The 27,875-nt window shown below is 34.9% G+C and overlaps 1 protein-coding gene across 1 annotated transcript in view; it reads left to right on the forward strand.

Annotated features, from left to right (window-relative positions):
• Window positions 1-27,875, forward strand: part of HDAC9 (histone deacetylase 9) — a 676,098-nt gene that overhangs the window by 282,030 nt on the left and 366,193 nt on the right. The window contains 4 exon segments of the mRNA XM_070615860.1: window positions 1,096-1,337; window positions 5,213-5,363; window positions 6,361-6,487; window positions 9,555-9,676. Of these exon segments, the coding sequence (XP_070471961.1) occupies window positions 1,096-1,337; window positions 5,213-5,363; window positions 6,361-6,487; window positions 9,555-9,676 (642 nt within the window).

Below are 27,875 nucleotides of genomic sequence, written 5' to 3' on the forward strand. Positions count from 1 at the left end.
CCTCCAGTGTTTTGATTGAAGACTTGTTTTAAGCTTTCTCACAGTTTTTCTGCCTATTGAGGAATAAGGCAACAGATCTACAGATTATTACCATTTAAAAACCAGCACCTAGAATGGACCTTGAGAGAATTATGTTAAGTGAAATAAGCCAGCGAGAGAAGGATAATCTGTGTATGACTCCACTCATATGAGGAATTTAAAATTATGGACTAAGAACAGTTTAGTGGATAGCAGGGGAAAGGTGGGGTATGGGGTGGGCACAAAGGGTGAAGTGATGCACCTACAACATGACTGACTAACGTACAACTGAAATTTCACAAGATTGTAACCTATCAATAACTCAATAAAAAAAAAAAAGGAATGGTGAGGAGAAAATTCCAGTCACCTGAGGTTTTGTTTAATTGGGGCTTTGCAATAAATTACGTAAGAATAAAAAAAAAAAAAAAAAAAAAACCCAGCACCTGGAAACTTAGCTATTTTTACTCCTTGATGTTTTGACCTGGCGCCATTGCTGTGGTTGATTACCTAATCTACTCACCATTGCCATCATTTTAGCATGCAGATTTGTGTTGTTTCTTTGCCAGGTCCAACACCCCTGCAAATGCATTATGTTAAAAGCTTTACTTCTTAAGGAGTACAGCTTAGAATGTATCTTCTGACTGACTACAAATAAAAATGTTCACATGTGTGCAAATTTGGTTGTTAGAAGTTCTGTATTATAACATGACATCTTTCCTCAATAGAATTGCATTTTTTTGTCCTAAGTTGTCTTGACTTTTGTAAGGTCCAGTAGGATAAGTTTGATAAATTACTTTGATTCCCGTTAATAATTGGAGTTACCTCTTTGAAAAAGGGAAATGGGGAAGATTCATGGCAGAGTACAAATTACTGGGTGAAAATTAGCATATGGTCCATTTTATCAAAGCCGATGTACAAAAGACCTTTTATCATCATTATAAAAAAAAGACTAGGTTTGTTAACATAAAATTTGTTGTACAGGCTATAGTACCTTTTTTGTTTGTTTGTTTCCAAATCAATATGCTAATTTTCTATCCTCTGTCGTCCCTCCCCTTTTTATTTTCCCTGTTTCTCCAGTGGATGTGAAATCAGAGGTTCCTGTGGGCCTGGAGCCCATCTCACCTTTAGACCTAAGGACAGACCTCAGGATGATGATGCCCGTGGTGGACCCTGTTGTCCGTGAGAAGCAACTGCAGCAGGAGTTACTCCTCATCCAGCAACAGCAGCAAATCCAGAAGCAGCTCCTGATTGCAGAGTTTCAGAAACAGCATGAGAACTTGACACGGCAGCACCAGGCTCAACTTCAGGAGCACATCAAGGTAGCAAATGTTTCTTTGTCTGTGACCTCTTAGGGAGCGTGAGCCAAGACCTGGACATAAGAGGGAGCACTGGAGGGAAGTTTCACTGTGATAAGTCATGGATGTATGGCCTGAAGGAAATTGTGGTTGTACTAGTGAAAACCTTGGGTAAGTAGTAAAAATGCTGGCAACAAATCTGCTTTGCTTCTTGGAGAGGGGCCTGACCACTCTTTCAGCCTTTAGTTTACAGCATCAATAGTAGGGAATAGTAACTTCCCACCCTCTCTTTAGATTCTCTTCTACATGATTTTGTTCATTTGCCCCATCTCCTCTGTACCAAGAAGAACCACGAGCCTGGGAAGACCCATTTTATGTTTCTAAAGAATCTGCAAATACTATTTACTAGAAAGGATACATTAGTCACTTCATGTTAAGAGAGCCTATTTTTTTCTTTGTCTTTGGTCACTAAGTAGATGTCCTGAGTATGTCCTAGTTGTCCTATGGAAAGGACCTCATAATGTATACATTCAGAGCAATAACACAGTAAAAAGCTCGAGAAAATTACATATGAAGAAACTGATGCAGACATTTTTGATGTTTTTATATGAGTCTAATAGACTATAGATAAGAATAGTTGACAATTTGAGACCCAAGTCATTAAATTATTCTAGGAGAAGTATGTCCATGTCCCAGAATTTTTTATGAGGAGCTATTTTATTATCAGATCATTTTAGATGGGTCTGTGTATCTATTTCTTCTCTTGTATCTTCAGAGATAAATATTACTTTAGCTTTATTTGTAAAATGTCTTTCAACTTCTTGACAAAGACATCTAAAACAAAGCTATTTTGGTCTGATTAAGTAGACGTTTAATTTGAATTTATTGTGATAGTAATATAAGGCAGCAAATATTTGTAATGAAAAATTCTATTTTTATGTCCAACTCCTTCAAAAATGACTTAAGTATATGATAATCTATTAATACAATAAATTATCTGTTATATTTTATTATATTGAATATTGTATTATATTGTATTATAGACACAATCTATTACTTACTTGCATATCAAGTAGAAGAACGTTTATGTGGGGTTAATATAGATAACTAATCTATGTTAATATTATATAAATTTACCACATTAATATTACAGTGTCTGAGAAGGTAAAAATGCTATCTTTTTCTCTATGTTCCTTGTTTTATATTTCCTTAGCCTAGAAGACCTATTTTATCTTATTTTCAAAAAAAAAGCTCTTTGATACCTGAAATAAAATGTAATAATTTTTTCCTTTTACTAGTGAACTTTACTAAAAGAATCCTATAAGAAACCTTAAAAATAAGAGTATTTTTTTTGGTCCCATATGGAATGATGGTTATATGTTGCTCTATAGGAAAACTTCATTTTGTTTATAGAATTATTTTATGTTGTTTATAGAATTATTAATGACTCTGAAGCATTATTTCAATTTGACCTTTGAAACAGTAATAAGAGCATTGATGTCTAGATCTCCTTCATTCATTCTAGGCACGTTAAGATGGAAATGATGGATGAGTAAGATTTGTATTCATAACTTTAAGATTCATACTTTAAGATTTTGTTTGTACTTTAAGATTTAAGTAACTATATGGTTCATTTTCCTGTGGTACGTGAGCCATATTGCCCTGAATACTGGGCAATACTGATAAGTTACTACCTTAGATACTTGCTTCATTTATGTTGGATGCTTTTTGTAGTTGTAAAGATCAATATAAAATTTTTCTTCAGTGATTTATTGTTTGGTTTTACTCACAAGTTAATAGTAGCAAGTAGCTAATTAATTATTACTTTGGCCCCAACAAAGTAATATAGTAGGTTTACTGACATCTGGAAAATATTGGAAAAAGAGGAGGCTCTTGAGAGAAAAAAGTTTCTGAGATAGCTAAAGGGGGAATTTTAGCTTTTGAAATGATTCTCTAAAGTAATAAATTGCTTTCTCAGAAACTAAAGACATACTTAAAAATTTCTTTTAAGTTTAGGAAGTTTTTAGATTTTTAAAATTTTTATTTTATTTTGTTTTACTTTTTTATGGTTACGGCTAAAAGTTGATGCTTTAAATATTCATTTAGATTTTATTTTTATGAGGAAAAGCAGTGCATGATGCTTTATTTACGTTAGTGTTTTGATTCTTTGGCTTCTGTAATCAACATCTGTTGAGTTCCATGCTATTATCCCATTTTTCCACCTAGTAATCTGAGGCAGAGAGCAATACTGTAACTTGCCCAAGGCCACACAGCCAATAGGTGGGTACTGCAGAATTTGTAGTCTTGCCTCGTCTGTCTCCAAAGCTACCACATCATCCTGCCCCTCTCCTGAAGTGGAACATCTCAAACTGGAGGGGTGAAGTTTTGTTTCTTTCGGTTTTTTTCAACTTCATTCCTGTAATCTTCCATAATAAATAGTAGCTATGGAAATTAAATTGTGTGCTTTACTAGATTCCTAAGAGAGATTAAAGTTCAATTCCATTGGGACCTTGGGTGAAGCACTGAATCAATTTGAGCAACCCCAATGTCTGTATAGTATTAATATTTAAGGCAGAGTTTAAGCAGAGTTACAAATTTTCCTGTTAGAATGGAACATCTAAAAACATTCATTAAGAGACTGGTATATCAAAGCCAAAATGCCAAAGATCTTAATGTGAAGAGTAACCAGGAATGCTTCTGACTATATCCTTCTGGAAGTAGTGAGGCCATCATGCTTGACATACAGAGTTGGCTTCCTGTTCCTCCAGAGTGACTCTGATGCCATTCCACATAGCTTTTTATTTTTGTTCTACTAACTTTTCAGTGTAAATTTCAGAGTTTTAGGTACCTATCTAATATAAACAGCAATTTACACAACTTTCATTAGTATTGAGAGTTAAAAACCATAATATTAAGTAAAATTAGTATGATTCAAACTTACAAACTAAATTTCACATACATAATGAACTGGATGTGTGAGGGAGATGATTTATCTTACATATGAGCAAGCAGTGTTGTGAGTAGTTTAGTAAGTTATCCAGATCTCATATCTCATAATGTCAGAGTCTACTAGGACTCAGTTTTTACTTATTCTTAGTGGGTACATTTACTATTATTCATAGATGTCTATTTCTCAATCTGATGAAAAACTGACAACTCAAAATAGTTATTAAGAGCACTTCATATTCATGATAGTCATTATTTGAAAGTGAGTTCAAGGGAATCAGACAGCAAACAATAGTGCATCAAGGGGTAGTTTAATGGAGGTGATTTCTTCTTGACCAGTCTCTCTAATCAGAAGGTTTTTGTGTGATGGATGAATGAACTAGACTTTGCTGTTTTGAGAGAAGACCTAATTATGGATAAGTAGACTGCATTAGTTTATTGAGAACCTTCTCTGTAAGGTTTTGAAATTTTTAGCACTCATTCTATTTCAGGTAGACTTCCCCCAAATTAACTCATATCTCTCCATTCTATTCAGTTGGATTATTCTCATACCATTTCTCAGCATGAGAAATGAACATTTCAGTTGTTCATTTGTAATGTGAGAGACTTTGTAAAATACACGTCTGGGATGTTCCTGCCTTTGCCTGTGTCGTATATTTCAGATGTACAAAGAAAAGTTACTCAGGGAACTGAAGATCTGAATGAATTTGGTAATGTTTTGATAAGACAGCAAAGGTAATGAAGCTGCCTAAAAATTTGCTTGTTGATGACATTAAGACCATCTATGGCATTACTTACTTGTCTTTAGATTTCAACAATTTACAAAAAAAGTGGGTAAAAATGTAAAATAAATAGAAATAAGTTCCAGAAGCTCTTAACATCTCGATTTTGGTCAGTGATGACTATGAAGCCTAAAGAAATTGCACACTCTCATGTCTTTCTCTTCTCGCAAGTTGCAACAGGAACTTCTAGCCATAAAACAGCAACAAGAACTTCTAGAAAAGGAGCAGAAACTGGAGCAGCAGAGGCAAGAACAGGAAGTAGAGAGGCATCGCAGAGAACAGCAGCTTCCTCCTCTCAGAGGCAAAGATAGAGGACGAGAAAGTAAGAGGCACCAGGGTAAAAGATGGATCTCTTCCCTCGTCTGTAGCTGAGCGTCACTCAGAAAGAAGCCTGATAAAGAGTGCAATTAAACTTGTCAAAACTGTCTGTGCTTAATTAAATGAATAAATTAAGGATCCAAATGTAAAGCTTTGACATTCACATATCAGCTGTCTGCATTCAGTCTGCAGAGCATCTCAAGAAGTAAACATAGCATTGTTTGATGAAGAAACTAATTTCTGTTGTTTGGGACCTTAAAAATAATGTTAAATACTAAGGCACTCTAGCTATGCCATCCTATTTAATAATAAACTTGCTTCCACATTTCTCCACTATATTTTTCTCCTTCTCAAGTAATAATTTCTCTGTAAGTCAAGTCTTGCCTCCATTTATTTTTCAAGTACCCAGACTTTGGGAAGATTTAAGGTTGAACATTTGTAAAAAAAAACTATCCACAAGAGGGAGACAGATCCAAATAATTCCCCTGTATGAGGTCAGTTCAAAATCAGGTCATAGCAAGGTTTAAAGTCAGACGACTTGAACTGGAATTGTCAGCAATATTTATTTGTTTAATGCTCAAAAAAACCTTTTTTTAAAGTTAGTTATTTAAACTAGAAATTCAGAAAAGATAATTTTAATGTGTTCAGTCACTTATATGGTCACCCAAGATTTTTGATTTTTAAAAGGCAGTGTTTTGTTCCTTAGCAATATTTTCTAAAGCTCAGAAAAAAATTGGTATTAATTCTGGGAATCCCCTTTCTGCAAAAGCAATTAAAGAAATCATCGAAGGTCTTTCGAAAATTGGCAGCTGAAGCAGTGGTTACAAAACATTATGATGCCATTTTCCAAATCCGGTTTAGACTCTTGATTTCTTCTTTTAATAGGAAAACTTCATATACTGTGACCAGCGGTATTACTTCTTAATTTTTGTAAATATTCTAGAAGCTTGAAAGGACAAAAACCCCAAATCAACATCTTTTTCTTCGTGTGTATGTTTCAGGGGCAGTGGCAAGTACAGAAGTAAAGCAGAAGCTTCAAGAATTCCTTTTGAGTAAATCAGCAACAAAAGACACTCCAACTAATGGAAAAAATCATTCCGTGAGCCGCCATCCCAAGCTCTGGTACACGTATGTTCAGTGTTTGGCTGTTCTCATTCCCAACGGTTAAGAACACACATTCTGTATTTAGCCAGCTTGGGCACAAATTCGGGGCCTGACAGTTCTGAGCTATGGGGCTGTGGGCAAGTGCCTTGAATTCTCTAAGGCTCAGTTTCCTTCTCTGTCAAAAGAGGATAATAATTGTACCTGCCCTCTAGGATTGCTAGGAAGGTCCTATGAGATGATGTGGTCAACTATGTAACAGAGGGTAGGGTAATAAACGTTAGCAAGCATCATCTCGAGGGCAAAGAAGTACATATGTTCTATGCTGAATGAATAATTGACAAATGTGGGATGGGGCATAGAAATTAATTCATATTTTGCATTTTTCTCTTCTCAGATGGTTCATCTGATATCTTTACAATAATTTCTGAAGACTTGGCAGGTTGAGCTTTTATTTTACTTGGCTTAATATAAGATGGAGATCTGAGCTATTTTTAAAAGTCCAGAAAATTTTTGATGCAATTTAAAAAAAAAAAAGAAGGAAGCAAGGGAGGGAAAAGAAGGGAAGAGAAGGGAGGTAAATAACTGACTCAATCTAAGTCTTCAGTGACTAGTTCATTCCTGCCCACCTCACCTCATTTGTTCCCTCCCAGTAAAATGAGAGTAGATTGGCTTCTGACACACAAGCTGACAACATAATACACTGTGGCATTACAGTTTTTATGGAACCATGTTTCCCCAAGTCCAGTGAAGACATACTGTGCAATACACAATTCTTCTTCTATAAAATATGAAGGATGTGGTGTTTTTAAAAATTAGGACAAAAACTGTAGGCAAAGCATATTTGGATAGTTTTTAAAAATTAGGACAAAAACTGTAGGCAAAGCATATTTGGATAGTAGACTAACAGATAATAGTTTTATTTCTCTCATTTTATAAATATGGTTGCTGAATGACCACAAGATTTTAGACTTTCATATAGACATATGTATTTTTGGTGAGGATGATTGTCCCTAAGCTAACATTCATGCCAGTCTTCCTTTATTTTGTATGTGGGATGCCTCCATAGCATGGCTTGAAGATGTGTAGGTCTGCACCTGGGATCCAAACTGGCGAACCCCAGGTCACTGAAGTGGAGCATGTGAACCTAACTATTACGCCACTGGGCTGGCTCCACACTTTCATATTTTTTTAATCTCTCACATCATAAGGATAAGGGAGTGCATACTTGATTACTCAGAAATTGTAAGCATCCCAGGAGTTCTATTTAAAGAGTTATTGTTCTTGTAATTCTATTTTATAAGTATCTTCCCCCTCGGCATCCAAAAAAAGGTAACTGAAGCAAATTCCAGAATGCTTTATAAATACTTTTCTATTATTTACATAATTTTTATCATGCATGTCAGTTGACTTAAGAAGCCAATCCCTGAAGAACATTTTCAAATGTTCGATCAACATCACTATTTGAAAAGAAATACTGTTTTATTACCTAAAATTACATACATAATTTATAACTAATTCATATTTCTTCTAAGTGAAATCCTGTTTTAAGAAGAGATAATCCAGTAGTCCCTCCTTATCCACAGTTTCACTTTCGTGGTTTCACTTATCTGCGGTCAACCTCAATCCAAAAATATTAAATGGAGAATTCCAGAAATAAATAATCCATAAATTTTAAATTGCATGTTGTTCTGCGTAGCATGATGAAATCTTCTACCATCCAACTCTGTCCTGTCTGGGACGTGAATCATCCCTTTTTCCCGTGTATCCTTGCTATATGTACTACCCATCCATTAGTCACTTAGTAGCCATCTGGGTTATCAAATTGACTGTCACAGTATCGCAGTGCTTGTGTTCAAGTAACCCTTATTTTACTTAATAATGTCCCCAAAGTGCAAGAGTAGTGATGCTGGCAATTCAGATATGCAGAAGAGAAGTTGTTAATCTCTCACTATGCCTAGTTTATAAATTATACTTTATCATAGGTGTGTATGTACAGGAAAAAAACATAAGGTTTGGTGCTATCTGCGATTTCACACATCCACTGGGAGTCTTGGAACGTATCTCCTGTGGATAATTAGGAACTACTGTACCTGTTTTTTAGTGGGAAACAACTACATGCAAACAACTTGTCAGCTGAAAATTCTTTAGCTGTTCCCTTGGGTATATTAAACATGGCTCTCAATGTTATTAGAAATCTTTTTTTGGTACTGAATTGAACTTCAGTAGAGTCCAACTCCAGACAACCACAAATTATTAATTTATGGCATCTGAATTTAATACTTTTTTTCAAGTTATAGCTAGATGAAATATCTTTAAACCAATTAATTCTTGAGAATGTATAATTCAAATAAGTAATAATGATAGAATAGTCATTGTGGTGGTGATACTATGCCCTGTCCATTGTTTTCTTCGTATATGATAATTATGGTTATTTATATCCACTGGGTGGTCTACGTTCAGTTCTGTAAACTATTCTCCAGTAACACATTGCATCTCTTTCACTATGTTAACGCAGGAAAGACAAAACATTTTTAAAAATCAGTTTCATACAGCAGAAGGATGTGATCTCCAGTCTACCTTGGAACCTCTGTAGACTTAGGAGACCTGAGGCTGGTGGCACAGTACCCTCTCTTCAGTAGAAAAGCTACCCTCATGTACTTTTGTGTACTACCTAGCAACTTTTACAAATGAAGTCCTTCTGTATGTTTACTTTTACCTTGGTTGTTCTACATCGTTGACTAAAAAGGATTCGGATGATGAATTTTCCACTAGTATGACTCTTAAAAAAACATACACAATAATCTCAGATATCAAAACTCAGACTCTTGGTAAATTCTCTGTTAGTGAAGCGAACTTTTTTATGTGATCGTGTGACCAAACACACAGCGGGCATTCTGACGCATCCTGCATCATTCCATAACATACTGCTCAACAGTGAACTTGGTTACATGAGGCTGTGGTTTGTACACACTAAAAAGAAAGAACATAAACACAGCTGAGACACATGTTACAGCATGTGTAACTGATTATTGCTGACCAACATGCAGTAAAAACTCCAGTGCAAATGGTGAACCTTCTTTTTCTTGTGTAGGGCTGCCCACCACACGTCATTGGATCAAAGCTCTCCACCCCTGAGTGGAACGTCTCCATCCTACAAATATACATTACCAGGAGCACAAGATGCAAAGGACGATTTCCCCCTTCGAAAAACTGGTAAGTTGGTTTAACAAGAGGACTCCACTTGCTCTTCCATAACATACCTGTAGTTTCATTTTGCAATCCCTCTAGAGGAAAGTCACAGAATTTGAATCATAACTATTATGGCCTCTTCACATCCACCCTCAATGTAGACAAATATATGTGTGTGCGCACATCTATTTCTACATCAATTGATTCAGTATATAACCAAAGAAGCTTTTTGAATTTAAAGGTTTATCACATTTGGATTTTAGAGAAATTATTTTCTTATTAGCAATAAAGAATAGATTAAGGGAAACAGAAATTTTATTTCTCAGGAAATTTAAATCTTCTCCATTAATGAGGAACTCTTTAATTTCCTCCGTTTATCTGATTTCTGTTGAGCCTCAACCATTTACTACAAAAATGGACATCATAAACTATTTTTCCTTACACTTTTAAAAAACCTTAAATTTAATTGTTTATTAAAACACATAAGACCAAAGTTAGCATCTGAGTAAGTGACTTGCCTAATGTCTCACAGATTACAGTAGATCTCAGGGTAAAGCTTTGTAGCTAATAATCTCCTGTAATTATATTAAAATTTGCTTAGGGGAACTAGGACAATGAAGCTTCTATTTAGAATTTAGTAAACAGCTCTGTGGCTGTAAGGCCTGTATTTATTTTCCCATCTTCTTTGTTTTAGCCTTCTGATATGTGCATATTTAATTTGTTATATGCTCTTACCTCTATAATAAATATATTTAAACTTTGGCTAGATATCAGCATAAGTAGCATTTGTGTACTAAATCTTACGATGTTTTTCAAATATAGTTCTTTACAGAAAGTTGTAAATTTAAAAATTTTTATATCCACAATTGATCTGAAAAGGTCTTTAGGGAAGATAATTTGGTCCATTGTATTTTACTCAGGTCTACTTGGAGAAGTATAGATCTATGTAATTTGTGTAAATGATTTCAAATAATTATATTCATTTTCCCAAGCCATTTTGAATAGTTAAAATGCATATAGATTGTAAAAAACACATGCTGAAGCTATTTTCTGTCATATAATTTGCCTATAGCATAATGAAGATTTAAAAATAAAATCAATCCTGAGTAAGAGTTTTTTACCTACCATCTAGCCCATATTGTACCAGGCACTGGGAAAGGATGGTCAAGTATTGCAAAACAATCTGTGAGTCTTTATTTTAATCACCCAAAGACTTTTGCATTTCTACTATAAGTCCATAGGTGCAGTAAAATACTTCAGTAGAAGGCTATGCAAAGGAAAGAATGAGTTTTATGTATTGCATCAAAATTTCACACTATTATTTACAAATCAGATTGCCTTTTGTGTAAATAAACTTCCCTGGAATGAAAGGAAGAAAGCAAAGAGTGAGTCTCCATGTATTTCTAAAACATAGAGTATAGTTTGAGAAAATTGATCCATAAAGGACATGAGTTTTAGAATGTGGGGACTTTGATCTGCAGCCTTGACATTTAGTTGCACCAATGGCATGTGCAGGAACTATTGACAGAGATTATATGACTATTGCCCCAGGTCTCAGGGCAGTGACTGGCATTCAAGAGCCCAAGGAGTCACTAAAAGGAAAGAAAACACAAGTCCCCTCATGGCGGGAGGTTAGTGATGAGTGATATAGTTACATTCACAGAGAAAGACTTCTACCCTGCTGTGCACACAGCCTTTGAATATATTCTTACCACTGGGAGATTGAAAACTGACTGCAGAACTGACACCGACTCTGAAAAGAAGTGGCATTTGGAACCAACAAGCATCTAGAAAGAAAACCTGATCTTTTTCAATACTTAAGAACAAGTACTGAAAACCCATACTTGTGTCTCACTGTTTCCATGAGAACAGCTTAGGATTTTTCTTCTGTGAAGAATGAATAGCAAGCCATTAGTTTATTATTGTAGAAATTCTCAATCCACAACAAAATTCAAAAAGAAGTCCTGCTCAGGATATATGTTACAAAATTTTATTCAAATCTGTATTAATATGAAAGATATTTTCTGTTTCTGTCTATATGATATATAATAATAATGAGAAGATACAGCCCTTGTCTTTTCTAGTGGTATGTTTTCTGTATTTGCCTGATATTTTGTTTCTTCCCTTTATATTGAAAATCTGATATTTATGAAGTGTCAGGCTATTGATGTGTAAATCCAAACATTTTCAAGCATTGCAGCAATAAAGTTTGTGAACAGCCATTAATACTTTTATATCTCTACCGCGGTTTCAAAATATTCCTTAATTCAATTTCTATTGTCTTAAGAAAACTGTGATATAATTAAATACAGATGTTCCCTACACATTATCTAAAATACTTAGAGATACCCTTCATTAATTACAAATAGGTGGAACTCTTCCGAATTTTATAAATATAATCCAATCCACTGTGAGAAAGTTTAGACATATATTTGCACTAAATAGAAGAGCATTGAAATACAGTCAAATAATAGTTTTTACTTCAGCATTTGCTATATTTTAGTGGCTCAATAGTTATTACAAAAAAAGTAAACAGTAAACTATTACCATAATTAAACATATGTGATGATTGGGGAAACGGTTTAAGATAATTTTCACATAAAGCTACATCATATTAAATGAAATTGTATTAAATGAACGCAGCATTGATCACATAGTGTAAATACCAGGACAGCCATAATACAGTCAAGCTTTTTCTATTTGGGTCTGATTATCCTCCTCTGTTTCACTGATTCAATCTTAGATTTAAAAGAAGTTGTTAAATAAAGTGGATTCTATCTTTTGATCCGCATGTAATATCAAATACTTTGAATTTCTTTTTAACCTACAACGGTGGTACCGAATTGCCAATATGTATTAGCAGGATTTAAGGGAGAAAAGCTGGAACCAGAGTAAGCAAAGTCCTAATGACCTTCAAATGGTTAAAATGGCCCCAGGGGTATCCCTTGAGCCGTGAGCGCAATTTGGAACCTCTCTTGACCTCTTAGGACCCAGCCGCACAGTGACAGTCTAGGAACAGTCAACCATAGAAGTCTCGTTTGCCTGCAGAAATCTGACCTTCGTCATGCAAAGTGGACCTTTACTTCCTTCCCCTTAGGAGAATGATAGTTGCTCATAGAATTGGGGCATTTTGGAAAAAACATCAGAATAGAAATAGTTGGCTCTAATCAGGCCCATTCCTAGTTCACTTTTCTTTTAAATGTAGGAGTTGAGAGACTTTTGCTCCTTGCACAACAAGGAACATCAAAGGCTTTCATAATTGGTTGTGAAGCTGGAAATAAAATAATTGTTTTTAATTTTTATATTTATTGCCCCCCTTAAAGTAGCACTTCCTTTTAGAATTACCCTCTGTGATTCCTTTTGTCCCATAACACAAGGATTTGTGGATACTGAAATTTGGAATATTTTACTAAACTTCATGTTTTGGCTGCAAATTATATCATGCTGTAGTGGGTGACTTTTTCCCCTAATATAGTATACTGCTGGGCTGATAATAAACTATAAAATAGGGAAAGGAAGCTTCTGGGTCCAGGAACTTTGAAATAGTACATATTTCTCACAAAGATACTGCATATGTGGTGACTTTGAACTGACCTTCAAAACCGTTTGAATTGGATCCTGTTGCAGTGAGTGTGTGCATATGTTTCATAAAATATTATGGTAAAAAATTCTAGAGGTTTTATGCTCCATTATATTACTGGGGTCTTACCCAGTGAACTTTGCCTCTCTTTGAATCTTACAGTCTTTCCATTTAATACTTCTGAACAAAGTGAGTTGGCTGGCTAGATTAACCTCTTAAAGTGCACAAGCCATATAAAGCTTGGCTTGGGCTAATAGGAGTGTTCCAGCCCCACTGAAATATTCATTTTAATGGTCAGCAGCACTAGAATAAGACTCAAAGATGGAAAGGGTCCAAACATAAGTTAGGGTTTTGGAAGGCCAATGTCATTTTCCACACTGAGTAAATTGGAAAGAAGGCAGACATGAGATATATAGCTTTATAAATCTCTCTCAGTGTAGCAGTTAGAAGTTATGTTGTGGTACCTTGGTGACCTGTTCAAGTTATTATAACTCAGAATTAATACAAGGAGGTTTTTTTAAAAAAAAGTTTTAAAATCTCCCTTGCTCTCCCCTCTCTCTCTAGTTCTGTCTTTCTCATAATACACAAACACATGTACATGAGCACACATGAACATGTACACACATTTCTGCACAGATAACATTAAGATAGCATTAAGGCTTATAAAAATCTTCACTCAGAATCTTATTCCAGACTGACAAAAACTGGAGCATTTTTATATATCTTAGTACTCTATCTTAGTTCCATTGTTGTGGCTATTCTTGCTTAAAATGATTGAAATATACTCTCTGTGATAAATTTTATACCAGCTTTCCCAGAATTGAGAAGCAATCTGGCACAGTAACAAAGGCTTTGAATCCACCTACTGGTTGGAAATCTGGATCCTCAATCTTTGGAAATTTACTTAACTCTTTAAGCCATTATTCCCTCATCTGTAAAATGGGAATAATGATTGCACTTGGTTCATACAGCTATTTTGAGGATTCAGTTAAGTAATGCATGTAATGCACATAAGATCATACTCATGACTTAGGAAGTGCTTGTTAATCTTAACATGTTTCTAATTGATAAGGAATTGAGTTTCATTTATTTTCATCAGGTTAAAACTAAACCTCTTATTGTGGAAAGTCTTTTTAATATCTTGTATTCTGCCACCTTTATTGATAAAACCGGTAAACTGAGGAGAAAGTGATAAATATTTTCTTTTTAAGCTATGTGCAACTTGCAATGCTAATGTCAAGATAGGAATAAAGGTCTTTGTTAATTCTGCACACTCTTTGGCATTTCAGAGCCCATTATGGTGTCAAAAAGTAGCAAAAACTTGTTTCTGTCCTTTTACCATGGGAGGAACACTAATTGATGCTCTGTGCTCACTAGAGCCAAACTGAGTTTTAATTTCTGCCACTAACTTCATTTTTAAATTAATAGAGTTTAATTTTTAGAACAGTTTTAGGTTTACAGAAAAATTGAGCAGCTGGTACAGAGGGTTCCCATATTATTCTCCCCTCTCTCCCACAGTCTCAACTCTTACTAACATCTTGCATTAGTGTGGTACCTTTGATACAATTAATAAACCACTCTCCATACACTCTTATTAACATAGTCCATAATTTACGTTAAGGTTTACTTTTTGTGTAGTAAAGTTCTGTAGATTTTGACAAATGCATAATGTCATGTCATGTATCCACCATTAACACTATAATGCAGAATAGTTTCACTGCTCTAAAAATGTTCTGTGTCCTATCTATTCATCCCTTCTCCTGACCAGCCCCTGGTAACCAGTGATATCTGTCCTGTCTGTAGTTTTGCCTTCTGCAGAATGTCATATAGTTGGAATCATACAGTATGGAGCCTTTTCAGACTGGCTTCTTTCACTTGGCAATATACGTTTAAGATTGCTCCCTGTCTTTTTGTGGCTTGAAAACTCATGTCTTTTTACTGCTGAATAAGGTTGCATTGCATGGATGAACCACAGTTTATCCATTTACCTATTGAAAGACATCTTGGTTCCTTCCAAGTTTCAGCAAATACGAATAAAGCTGCTGTAAGCATTCCTGTGTAGGTTTTTGTGTGGATAACAGTTTTCAACTTGAGTAGGTAAATACCCAGGAGTGCAGTAGCTAGATCTTATAGTAAGACTATGTTTAGTTTTGTAAGAAACTGCCAAATTGTCTTTCAAAGTGGTCATACCATTTTGCATGCCCCCCTGCAGGAGATCAGAGTTCCTGTTGCTCCACATACTCACCAGCATTGGTATTTTCAGTTTCAGTTTTTTGGATTTTACCCGTTCTAATAGGCATATTGTGTTTTCTCATTGTAGTTTTAGTTTGTAATTTCCTGATATTAGCATGGTGTATCTTTCTCCATCCTTTTACTTTTAATCTATCTGTGGCAGTATATTTAAAATGGTTTTGTCATAGGCAACATATTGTTGGGTCTTGTTTTTGTTTTGTTATTTTTATCCACTCTGCCAGTATCTTTTAATTAGTGTATCAGACCATTCACATTTAAAGAGGTTATTGATGTAGTTATATTAATATCTACCATGTTTGTAACTGTTTTCTAATCATTGTACTTACTCTGCTTTTTTAATCTCCCTTCTTTTTCTTCCTTCTTTGATTTTAATTGAGCATTTTGTATGATTCCATGTTCTCTGCTGTCTTAGCATATCAATTGTACTTCTCTAAAGAAATTTCTTTTGTGGTTTTCTTAGAGTTTGAATTACACGTTTACAGCTAATCTACATCCACTTTCAAATAACACTATACTGCTTTATGGTATAGGTTCTTTATAACAGAGTATCCCAATTCCTCCCTCCCATCTTTTATAATATTAATTTCACTTTTCCATAAGCTAAAATTACTTAATACATTGTTGATATTATTTTGAATAATCTATTAAGCCAGTTAAAAATAAGAAAAATAAAATATTTTAGTTTACCTTAATTTATTCTTTCTTTTATATAGATCTGAGTTTCTGACCTATGTCTTTTTCTTTCTTGCTGAAGAACTTTATTTATTAGTTCTTGCTGAAGAACTAATATTTCTTACAAGGCAGGTCTACTGGCAACAAATTTCCTTAGTTTTTGTTTGTGTGAGAAGTTTTTATTTCTCTTTCATGTTAAAGGATAATTTCACTGAATACAGAAATCTAGGTTACTGGGGGGTTCTTTGGTTTTGTTTTTGTTTTTAAAGATTTTGTTTTTCCTTTTTTCTCCCCAAAGCCCCCCTGCACATAGTTGTATATTTTTAGTTGTGGGTCCTTCTAGTTGTGGTATGTGGGATGCCTCCTCAGCATGGCTTGATGAGTGGTGCCATGTCCACGCCCAGCATCCAAACCCTCGAAACCCTGGGCTGCAAAGTAGAGCATGGGAACTTAAGCAGTTAGCCATGGGGCCAGCCCTCTAGGTTGCTGGGTTTTTTCTTGCATCGCTTTAAACACTTCACCACACTCTCTTGTGCTTGCACGGTTTCTGACAAGAAATGTGATGTAATTCTTATCCTTATTACTCTATAGGCAAGCTGTTTTCTAATATCCTCTGGTTTCTTTGAAGATTTTCTCTTTGTCTTTGGTTTTCTGCAGTTTGAATATGATATGCTGAGGTGTTTAGTTTTGGGTATGTATACTTCATGCTTCCTGAGATTCCTGTATCTATGGATTCCAGTCATTATTCAAATATTCTTCTGCTCCTTTCTTTCTTTCTTGTTATTCTGGGATTCCCATTATTCATATGTTACATCCTTTGCAATTGTCCCAGAGTTCTGGAGTAGTTTGTTCATTTTTCGTTCTTTTTTTTTTCTTTGCTTTTCGACTTAGGAAGTTTCTGTTGACACGTTTCAAGGTCATTGATTGTTTCCTCAGCCATGTCCAGTCTACTGATGAGCTCATTGAAGGAAATCTTCATTTCTGTGTTTTTGATTTCAAGCATTTCCTTTTGAGTCTTTCTTAGAGTTTCCATTCTGCTTACATTTACCCATATGTGCTTGCATGTTGTCAACCTTTTCCATTAGAGCCCTTAACATATTACTGATAGTTAGTAGTTCTCTATCTGATAATTCCAAACTTACTGTCATCTCTGAGTCTGGTCTGATGCTTGCTTTGTCTCTTCAGACTGTTTTCTCTTGCCTTTCAGCATGGTTTGCAATTTTTTATTGAAAGCTGGACATGATATATTACAAAGTAGAAATTGAGTGGTTAGGATTTGGTGTGAGATTTTATGTTAATCTGGCTGGTACTAGGCTGCCTTTAATGTTGTGGATGAAGCTGCCATGGGCTTTAGATTCCTCATTTGTTTTGTGTTGTTTTGTTTTTCTTCCTCTATTGTCTTGGGGTTTCCCTAAGAGCTCCTTCATACAAAGAGCCTGTGTCTTGCAGCTCTCTCAATTGTAATCTACTGTTATTATTACTGGAACCCAGTTGATATGGTGGTAAGATGTTGGGGAGGTGCCGTGTTCTGTAATCTTGTGATTAAATCTCACTTTTTTAGTGGGCCTGAGTCTATAGTCTGTGACCTCCACAACTGGTTCTTAGCTTCTTTTTATCCTCCCCTTAAGTGAGCTAGAAAGGGTAGAAGGAGCTGGGGTTGGCTAATTGCCCTTCCCTCTAGGTCAAATAAAGATCTGGTAAAATATTTTTCCTTGGAGGGCAGGTTTTTTAATGTTGAATGCTCTGGGTATGTTTTTAAATTTTTGCTTCTCCTCTGGGTATATTTCAAAATGGCTACTTTTCTCCCCTCCTCCACCCCTAATTCGTACCCTCACTTACACAGGAGGGGACTTTTCACTGAGCTTCACTGAAAGAACGTGGTTGGGTTCCTATAAGTAAAACCTATGAATGTGTAGGGTTCTCCCCCGAGACTGGACCCCTGTAGTTTTTAACTCTCAACCTAGCCCACACTGAGCTTCCAGCATTTCATGCCTCCAGCAACTCATCAAAATTAACATGCAAGTGTTCCTACCAGTTACTGGCTCCAGTGGGTTTTGCTCCTACTAACTGATCACGGCTATGATTTTTTAAATTTTGCTTTCTCTCCAGATTTTGGGATATCAGTTTGCTCTGAGACCTCACTTCTCTGATGGATCTAAGAAAATCACTTTGATTTTTAATTTGTTCAGTTTTTTTCTTGTGGTGAAGACGCAAGTGAAGATTTCCAAGCTCTTTTCATGTTTGAGCTGATAGCAGGTCTGCCACTGACTTCCAAACCTATAAAATATTTTAAAAAAAATTTTAAAACACAACTTTTCAGTGTGACAGATTCATATTATAGCAATATAATTGTCTGCCAATTAATTATAATAGATTTTTTTTTAAAAAAAAGATTAACATCAATGATTGACTCTCTTTCTGCTCAGCTTGGTCATGACTAACAAATCTATGTGCTAAAAACAGGACGGAGATAGAATAAACAAATAATATTAAATCACATTTTGGAAGGAATGTAATACTTTGTGCTAAAGTCTTTGCCTAATGATTCATTTTATGGTATTTTGTTCTATGCCCTCATCTATATGTCATCTCTCTCTTCTCCTTAATGGAATCAACACTCCATTGATTTTTGCTATTTTGAAAATAAGTTTTATGAAAAATTGGGTTGGAACAAAGTAAAACCACTATATAAGCAAGACGGGAACTATAAGGACTTTTTTTCTGTGTTTTTCTTACTTTTCTCATACTATCAAACACTAGAAATTTAATAAGGTAAGAAAAACAAACCAGTCTTTGGTCCTCCAAAAATTAGAAAATTCAGCTCCTTTTAACTGTAGGCTTTAATTTTTTACATAGATAATTTACTTTTTAAAAGAAGGCTTTTTTATAGATTTAACCATGTAGATTATGAAAAGTTAGCTATTTTAAACTACCATATCGCATTGATTGTAAGATGCTCATTTTAAAAAAAAACACATCTGAAATCTGGATGGGTCTAATGGATGATATATCATAGTTTAACTAGCAGTGTTTTTTGTTTTTGCATTTTTTTCTTAGTGGTGTACAAAGTAATAGTGCATGATACAGTGATAAATTACTGTAGTATTTACCCAAGAATTAAATGGTTTAGAATAGTAAGATTCCTTATGATAAAGAATCCAAACTTATAATATGTAATTTTTCATTTAAAAATCAAAAAGCATAATGGAAATTAATGTTCCTAAGACGTTTTTGATTCAAAAGTTGGATTTGGTTAGAGATAGAATCAAAGAACAAAATGGTTTAAGTTTCACAATTCAATCAGTGAGAAGCTGGTCTCACAGATTGTACATTCGATATGTGTGATAACTAGTTGGAGCTAAGAGCAAGTGTCATTTGAGAATTGTGTGATAATTAATCAACTTTGTAAGAACTTTGAAAATCGAATTCAATTTATTTGCTTGTGAGGGAAACTAGTGTGAAAAAGTCAATATAGCCTAGAAAGACAAAGCGTCGAAAGTAATCTCATGGTTTGGGGTTATACCTGACTGAGAATTCCAGCATGGTGCTACCAGTTAGAGCTGTGTGACTGTGGGCAAGTTACAGGACTTCTCTGAGCCTCAGTTTTTTCAAGTGTCAAGTATAGGAAATATTTGCCTTGCAGGATTATTGCAAGCAATAAAGATATTGTATGAAAGTGCCCAGCACATTGCCTGACATATGGCAGAGTCTCTGCACATATTACCAGTGTGATATAATGGTATGAGAATACTGGTGTGGCATTCATGGTAGGAATTATTATTAGTAGCCACCTGGTATAATTGTAAAAGAATTAGAATAGCAAAAGGAGTCTAGAGTTGTCGTCTTAACCTCTCATTAATATATGAACTTGAGCATAGCACTTCATGATTTTGGATCTCATATTTCTCAGTTAAGTGAAAGATTTGGACCAAATGATGCCTAAGATTGTGTATAAGCCTAAAAAGGAAATATAGTATTATGTTTCATGAAGAATAGGATAAGCAAATGCTAATAATTTGAAGAACATACAAGAAATAAATGAGGGCGCTTCTGCAGAATTGTATCTCAAATTCATTATAATTAACTATAGCAAAGTCTAATCACATATTTTTCACTCTCCGTAAAATGTTCAATTAGAAACAGGCAGGACATTTTAGATAAGATTGGAAAAAGAAATTGGCAAAAAATAATAATTAAGACTTTTAAAGCATTTAGCCATCTGTTGTATAATCATGATTGAAAATGATTGAAAAATGACTCCTAATGTGTACTATTCACAACTATATAACTTGAAACACTGGGGAAATAGTCCACCTAAATATATGCACTTATATATGTCTAAACATATCTAATGAAATAAATTAAAAGATGATATAAATGATGAAATATTTGCGATTATATTTTCTTTAAATTTTCAGCCACCCACTGAATTACTTTGAAGTGAAAGTGTCCTTTATGGCAAAGAAATCTGAGGGAAACCATTATCTGTTTGCTCAAAAGCTTTCTTAGGGGGCCAGCCCGGTGGCACAGCAGTTAACTTCACATGTTCCATTTCAGTGGCCCAGGGTTTGCCAGTTCAGATCCAGGGTGTGGACATGGCACCGCTTGGCAAGCCATGCTGTGGCAGGCGTCCCACATATAAAGTGGAGGAAGATGGGCATGGATGTTAGCTCAGGGCCAGTCTTCCTCACCAAAAAGAGGAGGATTGGCGGCAGATGTTAGCTCAGGGCTAATCTTTCTTAAAAAAACAAAACAAAACAAAACTTTCTTAGTATTCAGGGCAGCACATAATAAGAGTTTATCCTGGCATGCTAGTTTTTCATCAAGTGGCCTTAATTTACCTACCCAGATGTATCATTATTTCTGTTTACCAATCTCCTCTTTTATAAAGCTATTTGCTTTTGAGCTTCTTAATTTTATTTTTATTTCAATATATGTACTAATTCCTCCATTCTTTACCACCTATCCATATACAAGATAAATTCAAAAGTCATTTTTCATAAAACCTCATTTCTGACATTTTCCTTATCTGTATTCCCACATCACTGTAATTTTTGTTATAAAAGCTGGCAATCATATGCCCATTATTGGATATCATATTTCATACTGTTGTTTTTATCTTGTTCTTCCTGGTTAGATGGTAAAAATGTCCTTGAAGAGAGTGTTTGCAACATCTTCATTTCTTATCTGACAAACCACACCTTGTGCTGGGCCTATTATTGGGTATCACTGTGAATAAAAAAGGATTTTTGCTGTAAAGAAGCTCATAGTCTTCATAGTGAGGTACATGCCGTAGGTTCCTGAAAGTTTGATTGAAAGTCAATTTAATTTAGCATTTGAACCCTTACTTCTCGAGGAACTACTATTTCACATTTCCAGATTATAAACATTCTTGAGTGAAATCAAAGATCCAGGTGCCAGCCCGGTGGCGCAGCAGTTAAGTGTGCATGTTCAGCTTCCATGGCTCGGGGCTCGCCGGTTTGGATCTCGGGTGCGGACATGGCACCATTTGGCAAACTAGGCTGTGGCAGGTGTCCCACATATAAAGTAGAGGAAGATGGGCACGGATGTTAGCTCAGGGCCGGTCTTCCTCAGCAAAAAAAGGAGGATTGGCAGTAGATGTTAGCTCAGGGTTAATCTTCCTCAAAAAACAAAAAGAAGTATGAGTCAAAAAAAAAAGTATGAGTTCCTGTCTTGGTTCTAGACAGTAATGCTCTCTCCAAATGGTGACATGGATAACCCAGTACAGTCCTAGGCTTACCTCTGCTTAATGAGAACAGCAAGACCAAACATTTTCCTCTCAGTTAGTTCTGATCAATTCCTAGGGCTAATTTACTTGGACAGCCTGGGTCAGGTACCAACCTTGAATCAATCACACTCACAGAGAGATAAATTATGCTGGGGGGAGGGGATGGGGAGCTGCCTCACTTGCCCACATTGGAAGTTTGGAGTTTACAGTAACTCTCAGATGACCTGGTCTGAGAATGAAACTCTGACCAGCATTCATCTTTCTAAGGGGCAGCTCCGATCCTATTTACTCTCTTGTTCAAATTGTGTGTGGATTTTTCACACATGCCCTAGGCCTTTCCTCGGTGGGCTCTTCAGATCCTGAATTGCTACTCACTCTTCAAAAGCCATCTTGAGCACTGCAGTTTATAGGAAACTTTTTCAAATCCTCTACCCTCCTTGCCCTAAAGCAATGGTGTTGAAATTTCTTTTACAATTCAACTCCCTTAATTTGCCCTTGCTACCTATTTTATTCCCATGTAAACACTGCCCCTCCATGATAATGAAATTTACTCGGTGGCAGGATTGTGCTTTATTTTTGTGGCCTCAACAATGGAGATCACAGTGTTTTAATGTAATATATCAGCACCTTTCAAATCTTTTTGGCTCTGACAAACTACTACACAACGTGGAACAAAACACACATCTGAAAAACAAATAAAAATTCACAATACTTTGATCATATATAATAGTTTCCTTCCTATTCTATTTTATTTTAAAATGCTGTTTACAACATAATAGATTCATACCACATCCCTCATTTTGCGAAACATTATAGAAGATGATCGTGCAAGGCTTATGAAATGAATATTTGCCCGAGAAGTGCACTGAGAACTTTGTGATATAACTCATGTTTTGGGAATAAGGAATGTGATATTAAGAAGAGTATAAAGATTAATTACGTGATGATGGTGTTTACCTACTTCAGATGCTGTGTTGCTCTGCAGTAAAATACTGACAAACAAGAGAGCAGCAAATTACTTTGCTGTGATAGCTGGTCAAAAATAAATGGGTAATCAGTGGATTTTAAGGTTACTACTGGCAGGAATAATATTTAGATATATATTTTTAAATACATTAGATTTATATGCTGGTACTAGATAACATTGGTTACGAGGTGCTAGATACCATTTTAAGTATCTTATCTATGTATCTTATCGACTCCATACAATAACCCTTGAAATACATCTTTATATTTCTCACCAGTTTTATAGTCAAGGGACCCGTCACAGAGAGGTTAGTAATTTTCCTCAGTTCTCATTTCATTTATATGAGCAGTAAGTGCAATGCCATATCTGCAGACAGGGAGTTTTATTCAGAACCTGGTTTTTTAACCCCTATGTTTTGTACATAAATAAGTGGTATCTAGTATCATTCAAAAAGCCAGTTTTGCTAAAGTTAAAGCACCGTGTTGATCCATCCTAATAAAAATAGTGAATCATAACAATTTGGATTGTACCATTTGTAATTTAACTTTAGTCTAATGGTGAGTAACGTTCAAAATTTTTAGAAATAACATGAGTTTGGATCATTCTTCATATGTTCAACTACTACAGACATTTACTGTTGAAAGCAAATTATTTAAAACCACAAATTGATGTATTCTTTCTTCATTTAAATTCTTAAACATTTTTTTAAAATAAACTATTCCAGAGGTAAAATATCATCATCATTAAAATATGTTTGCCACAAACAATATGAGCTGATTTATTGATCAATGACAGAATTCTGAGAAACTTAAATGTAAAATTAATGCCAAAATATGATACTTTGCAGTCATTATACAAGAAAATATTATTTTCCAAATCCACTAGATTTCTTTAGGGGGTAAGCTTGTAGATACATCACAACTAATATACAGACTTTATGTGTGTTTAACTATTCCATGTAGAAGCTATTTTACTTTTTAAATTTATTGTTATTCATTTATAATATAGTTATAAGAAAAAATATGAAGAATATTTCTCGAGCTTTTAAAAACTGTTTCTTAAAGACACACTCATTATGTTTTCATTACCATTACATATACATACATGTAAAATAATTTCCCTTTGGATTTATTACTAGAATAACGTTTGTCTTTTTTGAAGAATTAATATGCTTACTTACTGCAACTATACAATTCTTTATATTTTTCCTTTTGCTCTGTCAGAAACTAAGCTATTCGATTTGCTCCTTTGAATTAGCTATCCTTAGCCTATGCAGAGATTTTCCTTACTTGTGTATTGGCTTATTATAATTCAGATTTTACTGTTTCTTTTTGTAATTAAAAAGGAATCCAGGGGGCCAGCCCCGTGGCCTGGCCGAGTAGTTAAGTTCCCGCATTCTGCTTCATTGGCCCAGGATTTCGCCGGTTTGAATTCTGGGCACAGACATGGCACCGCTCATCAGGCCATGCTGAGGTGGTGTCTCACATGGCACAACTAGAAGGACCCACAACTAAAAATATACAACTATGTACTGGGGGGATTGGGGAAGAAAAAGCAGGAAAAAAAAAAAAGTTTGACAACAGTTGTTAGTTCAGGTGCCAATCTTAAAAAAAAAAAAAAAGAAATCCACATTACTTGCAAAAAAATTATATAAATCCATGAAATAGAAACACCTGTAATTTCTATGTTGGCACCATAAGTATTACATTCACTTTTTAATGTCTTCTAGTATCAAGTATGAATCTCCTATGTCATTTTAATGGGTAAATAATAGTTTATTATACAGCTGTATTGTAATTTATTTATAGTCCTCTAATGTTGGACATTTAAAGTATTTCTAGTGTCTGGTATTTAAAATAATTTTGCAATAAACTTTATAAAAGTTCATCTTTGGGCAAATTGCTTATTACTTCTATAGAATAGATTTCTAGCAGTATATTTTCTGTTTTAAACTCTCTCTATAAAAATTGTTTCACTTTCCACTCCTAACTACAGTAAATGAAAAGATGTCTATATCCCTGAACCCTAACCTATCCTAGGGAACTTTATTTTTTAAAAATTTGCCAGTTTAATTTATGCCATTTCTTGAGAGCATCTTCAGATTCCTTTAAAGGTGGCATAACATACAAACTAAATTACAAAATTGCCCTTGCAGTTTTATTAGGAACAGGAAAAAAAATAGAAATAATGGGCATGTATGACATTTCTTGAGTGGACAGATGTTAAGAGTGAAATATTTCTATGGATAAATGCCAGAATTCAAAGATTTTATAATTTGCAAAAGTATAAAATTTATACTTAAACTCCAGAAACATTTTCTGTGTTCCCGTTATGGCTCAGTATTGTGCTGTTTTTGATTCAAATGATATATTAACCAAATTTTTGCCTTCAAGATAACTAGTCTATTTGTGAAAACACATACAATAAGTACAAATAGAGGCATATCTGTTTAAGTATTCATTTGATTATTTTTTAAATCGTTACCCATTTTATTCCTCGAAAGATTTGATGTGTCTGTAGATATTATATGATTAAGATGATAATGTTTTAGGGGCCGGCCCCATGGCCAAGTGGTTAAGTCTGCGCTCTCTGCTGCTGCGGCCCAGGGTTTCGCCAGTTCGGATCCTGGGTGCGGACATGGCACAGCTCATCAGGGCACGTTGACGCGGCGTCCCACAAGCCACAACTGGAGGGACCCACAACTAAAAATATATACAACTATGTGCTGGGGGGATTTGGGGAGAGAAAAAAAAAGAAGATTGGCAACAGTTGTTAGCTCAGGTGCCAATCTTTTAAAAAAAATAAAAAAGATAATGTTTTAAAAGTTTTTAAAGTCCTTTTGAGTTTTATAAGCAAAGAGTGAAGGCTGGAACATTGAGGGAAGTCTTGGTAGCGAAAATGGGTTCACAGTGTTTCCTGAACGGTTACGTGGAGAGTTAGGGAGAAGCAAAAAAAGGCAAGGTGATGAAGAGTGAGCATCTTAAGGTGGAGGACTTATTTTAGGCAGCAATGAGAGAAACTCTTGCTAGGTAGGGTAGTGCCATATCATGGAAGCCTATGTGAGACACAGTTTGCAGGAATTCACTTTCTCCTGAAACCTGATGTAGGAAAAGGAGTAAAAGGTCAGTGCAATACATTTTTATGTGTGGGATTAACATGAAACAATAAAAGCTTTACAAAGATATATCTTGGTTATTGTGTGCCGATCTGAATAAAAGAAGAGACTGGAAAGCAGAGAGCTTAGCTAACTAGCTTTTGTAAAAATTAACATTCAGAGATCTTATAAATGTATCCAAGTTCACACAGCTAGTAAACAACAGAGGTGGAGTTCTAATTCTACTCTTGCTGACACCAGAATGTGTGGGTATTAGCATAGCACTGTCGATTTCACTAGAGGTGGAAAGAAGATAAAATCAATTGATGTACAGTTGTTGGCAGAAGGTAATTCCTTCTGGCTTGAGAGGAAAGTTAATGAATTGTGCTTTGCTTATACTGATGAAAGATGGGATTAAGACATACAAAGTAAAATTAAAGGTAAATTGACTGAAAGTTCAGAATTGGAGTTTTCTTGGAGTCACATAGAAAACTTAGAAAGGTTTCAGAGTTTTTGAGCCCTTTAGAAGAGAAATGTGTGTGTTTGTGTGTGTATGTGTGTGAGAGAGAGAGGCAGAGAGAGAGAGGCACAGACGGAGGGAGGATATGAATATGCGTGTTTTGAAAATTAAAATGAGGAATCTCAGACTTCTCTGAGGTATGGAAGAAGGTAAGGAGGTAAAGAATTCAATGATGGAAGAGCTCCGTGCTACAGAAGGTAGGAAAAGCAATGAAATTTTGGGTATTTCAAGGATAGGTATTGGAAACATCATAATACCTTTCACTTGTTTAAAAATAAGTAAATCATATACTCTAGAGGTGGAACTAGGTAAATCTTGGAGATGAATAACATAAGAACACAGGAAAATATTTCATGAGAAGAGAATGGAGATGCTGCCACATGAGGAAAGACCATGACTAGTAGGTCTCTTCTCTTTCTTAAGGTTTCAGAATCTAAGAGGAGAACAGAAAAGACAAAAATCAGGAAGTTTATGTTTACGGTGAACTTTTGAGTTTTAAAAAATCTCAGTACGTTAAAGCTTGAAACTTTAGGTTGATTAGAAGGAAATATTTTTGAAACTTGTTGGTAGAAATATTATTAAAATGTATAGTCTAAAAAGTTGTATATGTTTAATCTATAATTGGAAGGAAATTAAAGGTGATTAAGGATTGAATAGGAGTTCAGAGATTGAGATGGGTGATCAATGAGACATCTTCTTCTGATACTGAATATAGTCTGCTTTTCTGGTACTTCAGAGAATAAAGATTACAAAGGATGAAAAATACTGGGAAGATCAGTTCTTAAGTTTTGTCATTCTTAGTTTCATTAGCAGTCTTCAAAATTAAGCTGTTTCAAAGAAAGGGATACTTTTCAAAGTTGGCCCTTCCAATTTTGTTCTATAAGATGGGAGAAGAGGGAAATGAGAGCAAACTTTTATTCAGCACTTACTCTGGGCCAGAACTTGTAGTCACTTCAAGCACATAGAGCTGTTTAAGAGATCATCTTTGCTTTCAAGGAGCTCAGCATCTGTTTCTAAGAAACTTTGCTCAGTTATCCCCATAATGCAAGCATCTTCTAAGTCTTCCAATTAACAAGTTCCTTCTGTAATGTTTTCAATGCTCAAAATCTGTCCCTCTCCTAAAAAAATGAATTAAAAAGAAATAAAAGTTCATTTAAATTGTTCTAGATTTTCATCTTCCTTTTGTTTTTAAAATTTGAGCCTATTCCATCATTGCATCTATGATTGATTTCGGAATAACATTTATTGGGCACCTATTCTATATTAGTTATTCTGCTAGGTTATGATGTTGTAGAAATGTGTATCAGCTGATTCAGCTTTTTTTTCTTTTCTGTAGCAGTATTCTCAAAGGACAACAATGACTTACAAATAGCGAAATCAATGAATTT

Source organism: Equus przewalskii, chromosome 4 (genome assembly GCF_037783145.1).
Source record: "Equus przewalskii isolate Varuska chromosome 4, EquPr2, whole genome shotgun sequence".
NCBI lineage: Eukaryota > Metazoa > Chordata > Mammalia > Perissodactyla > Equidae > Equus > Equus przewalskii.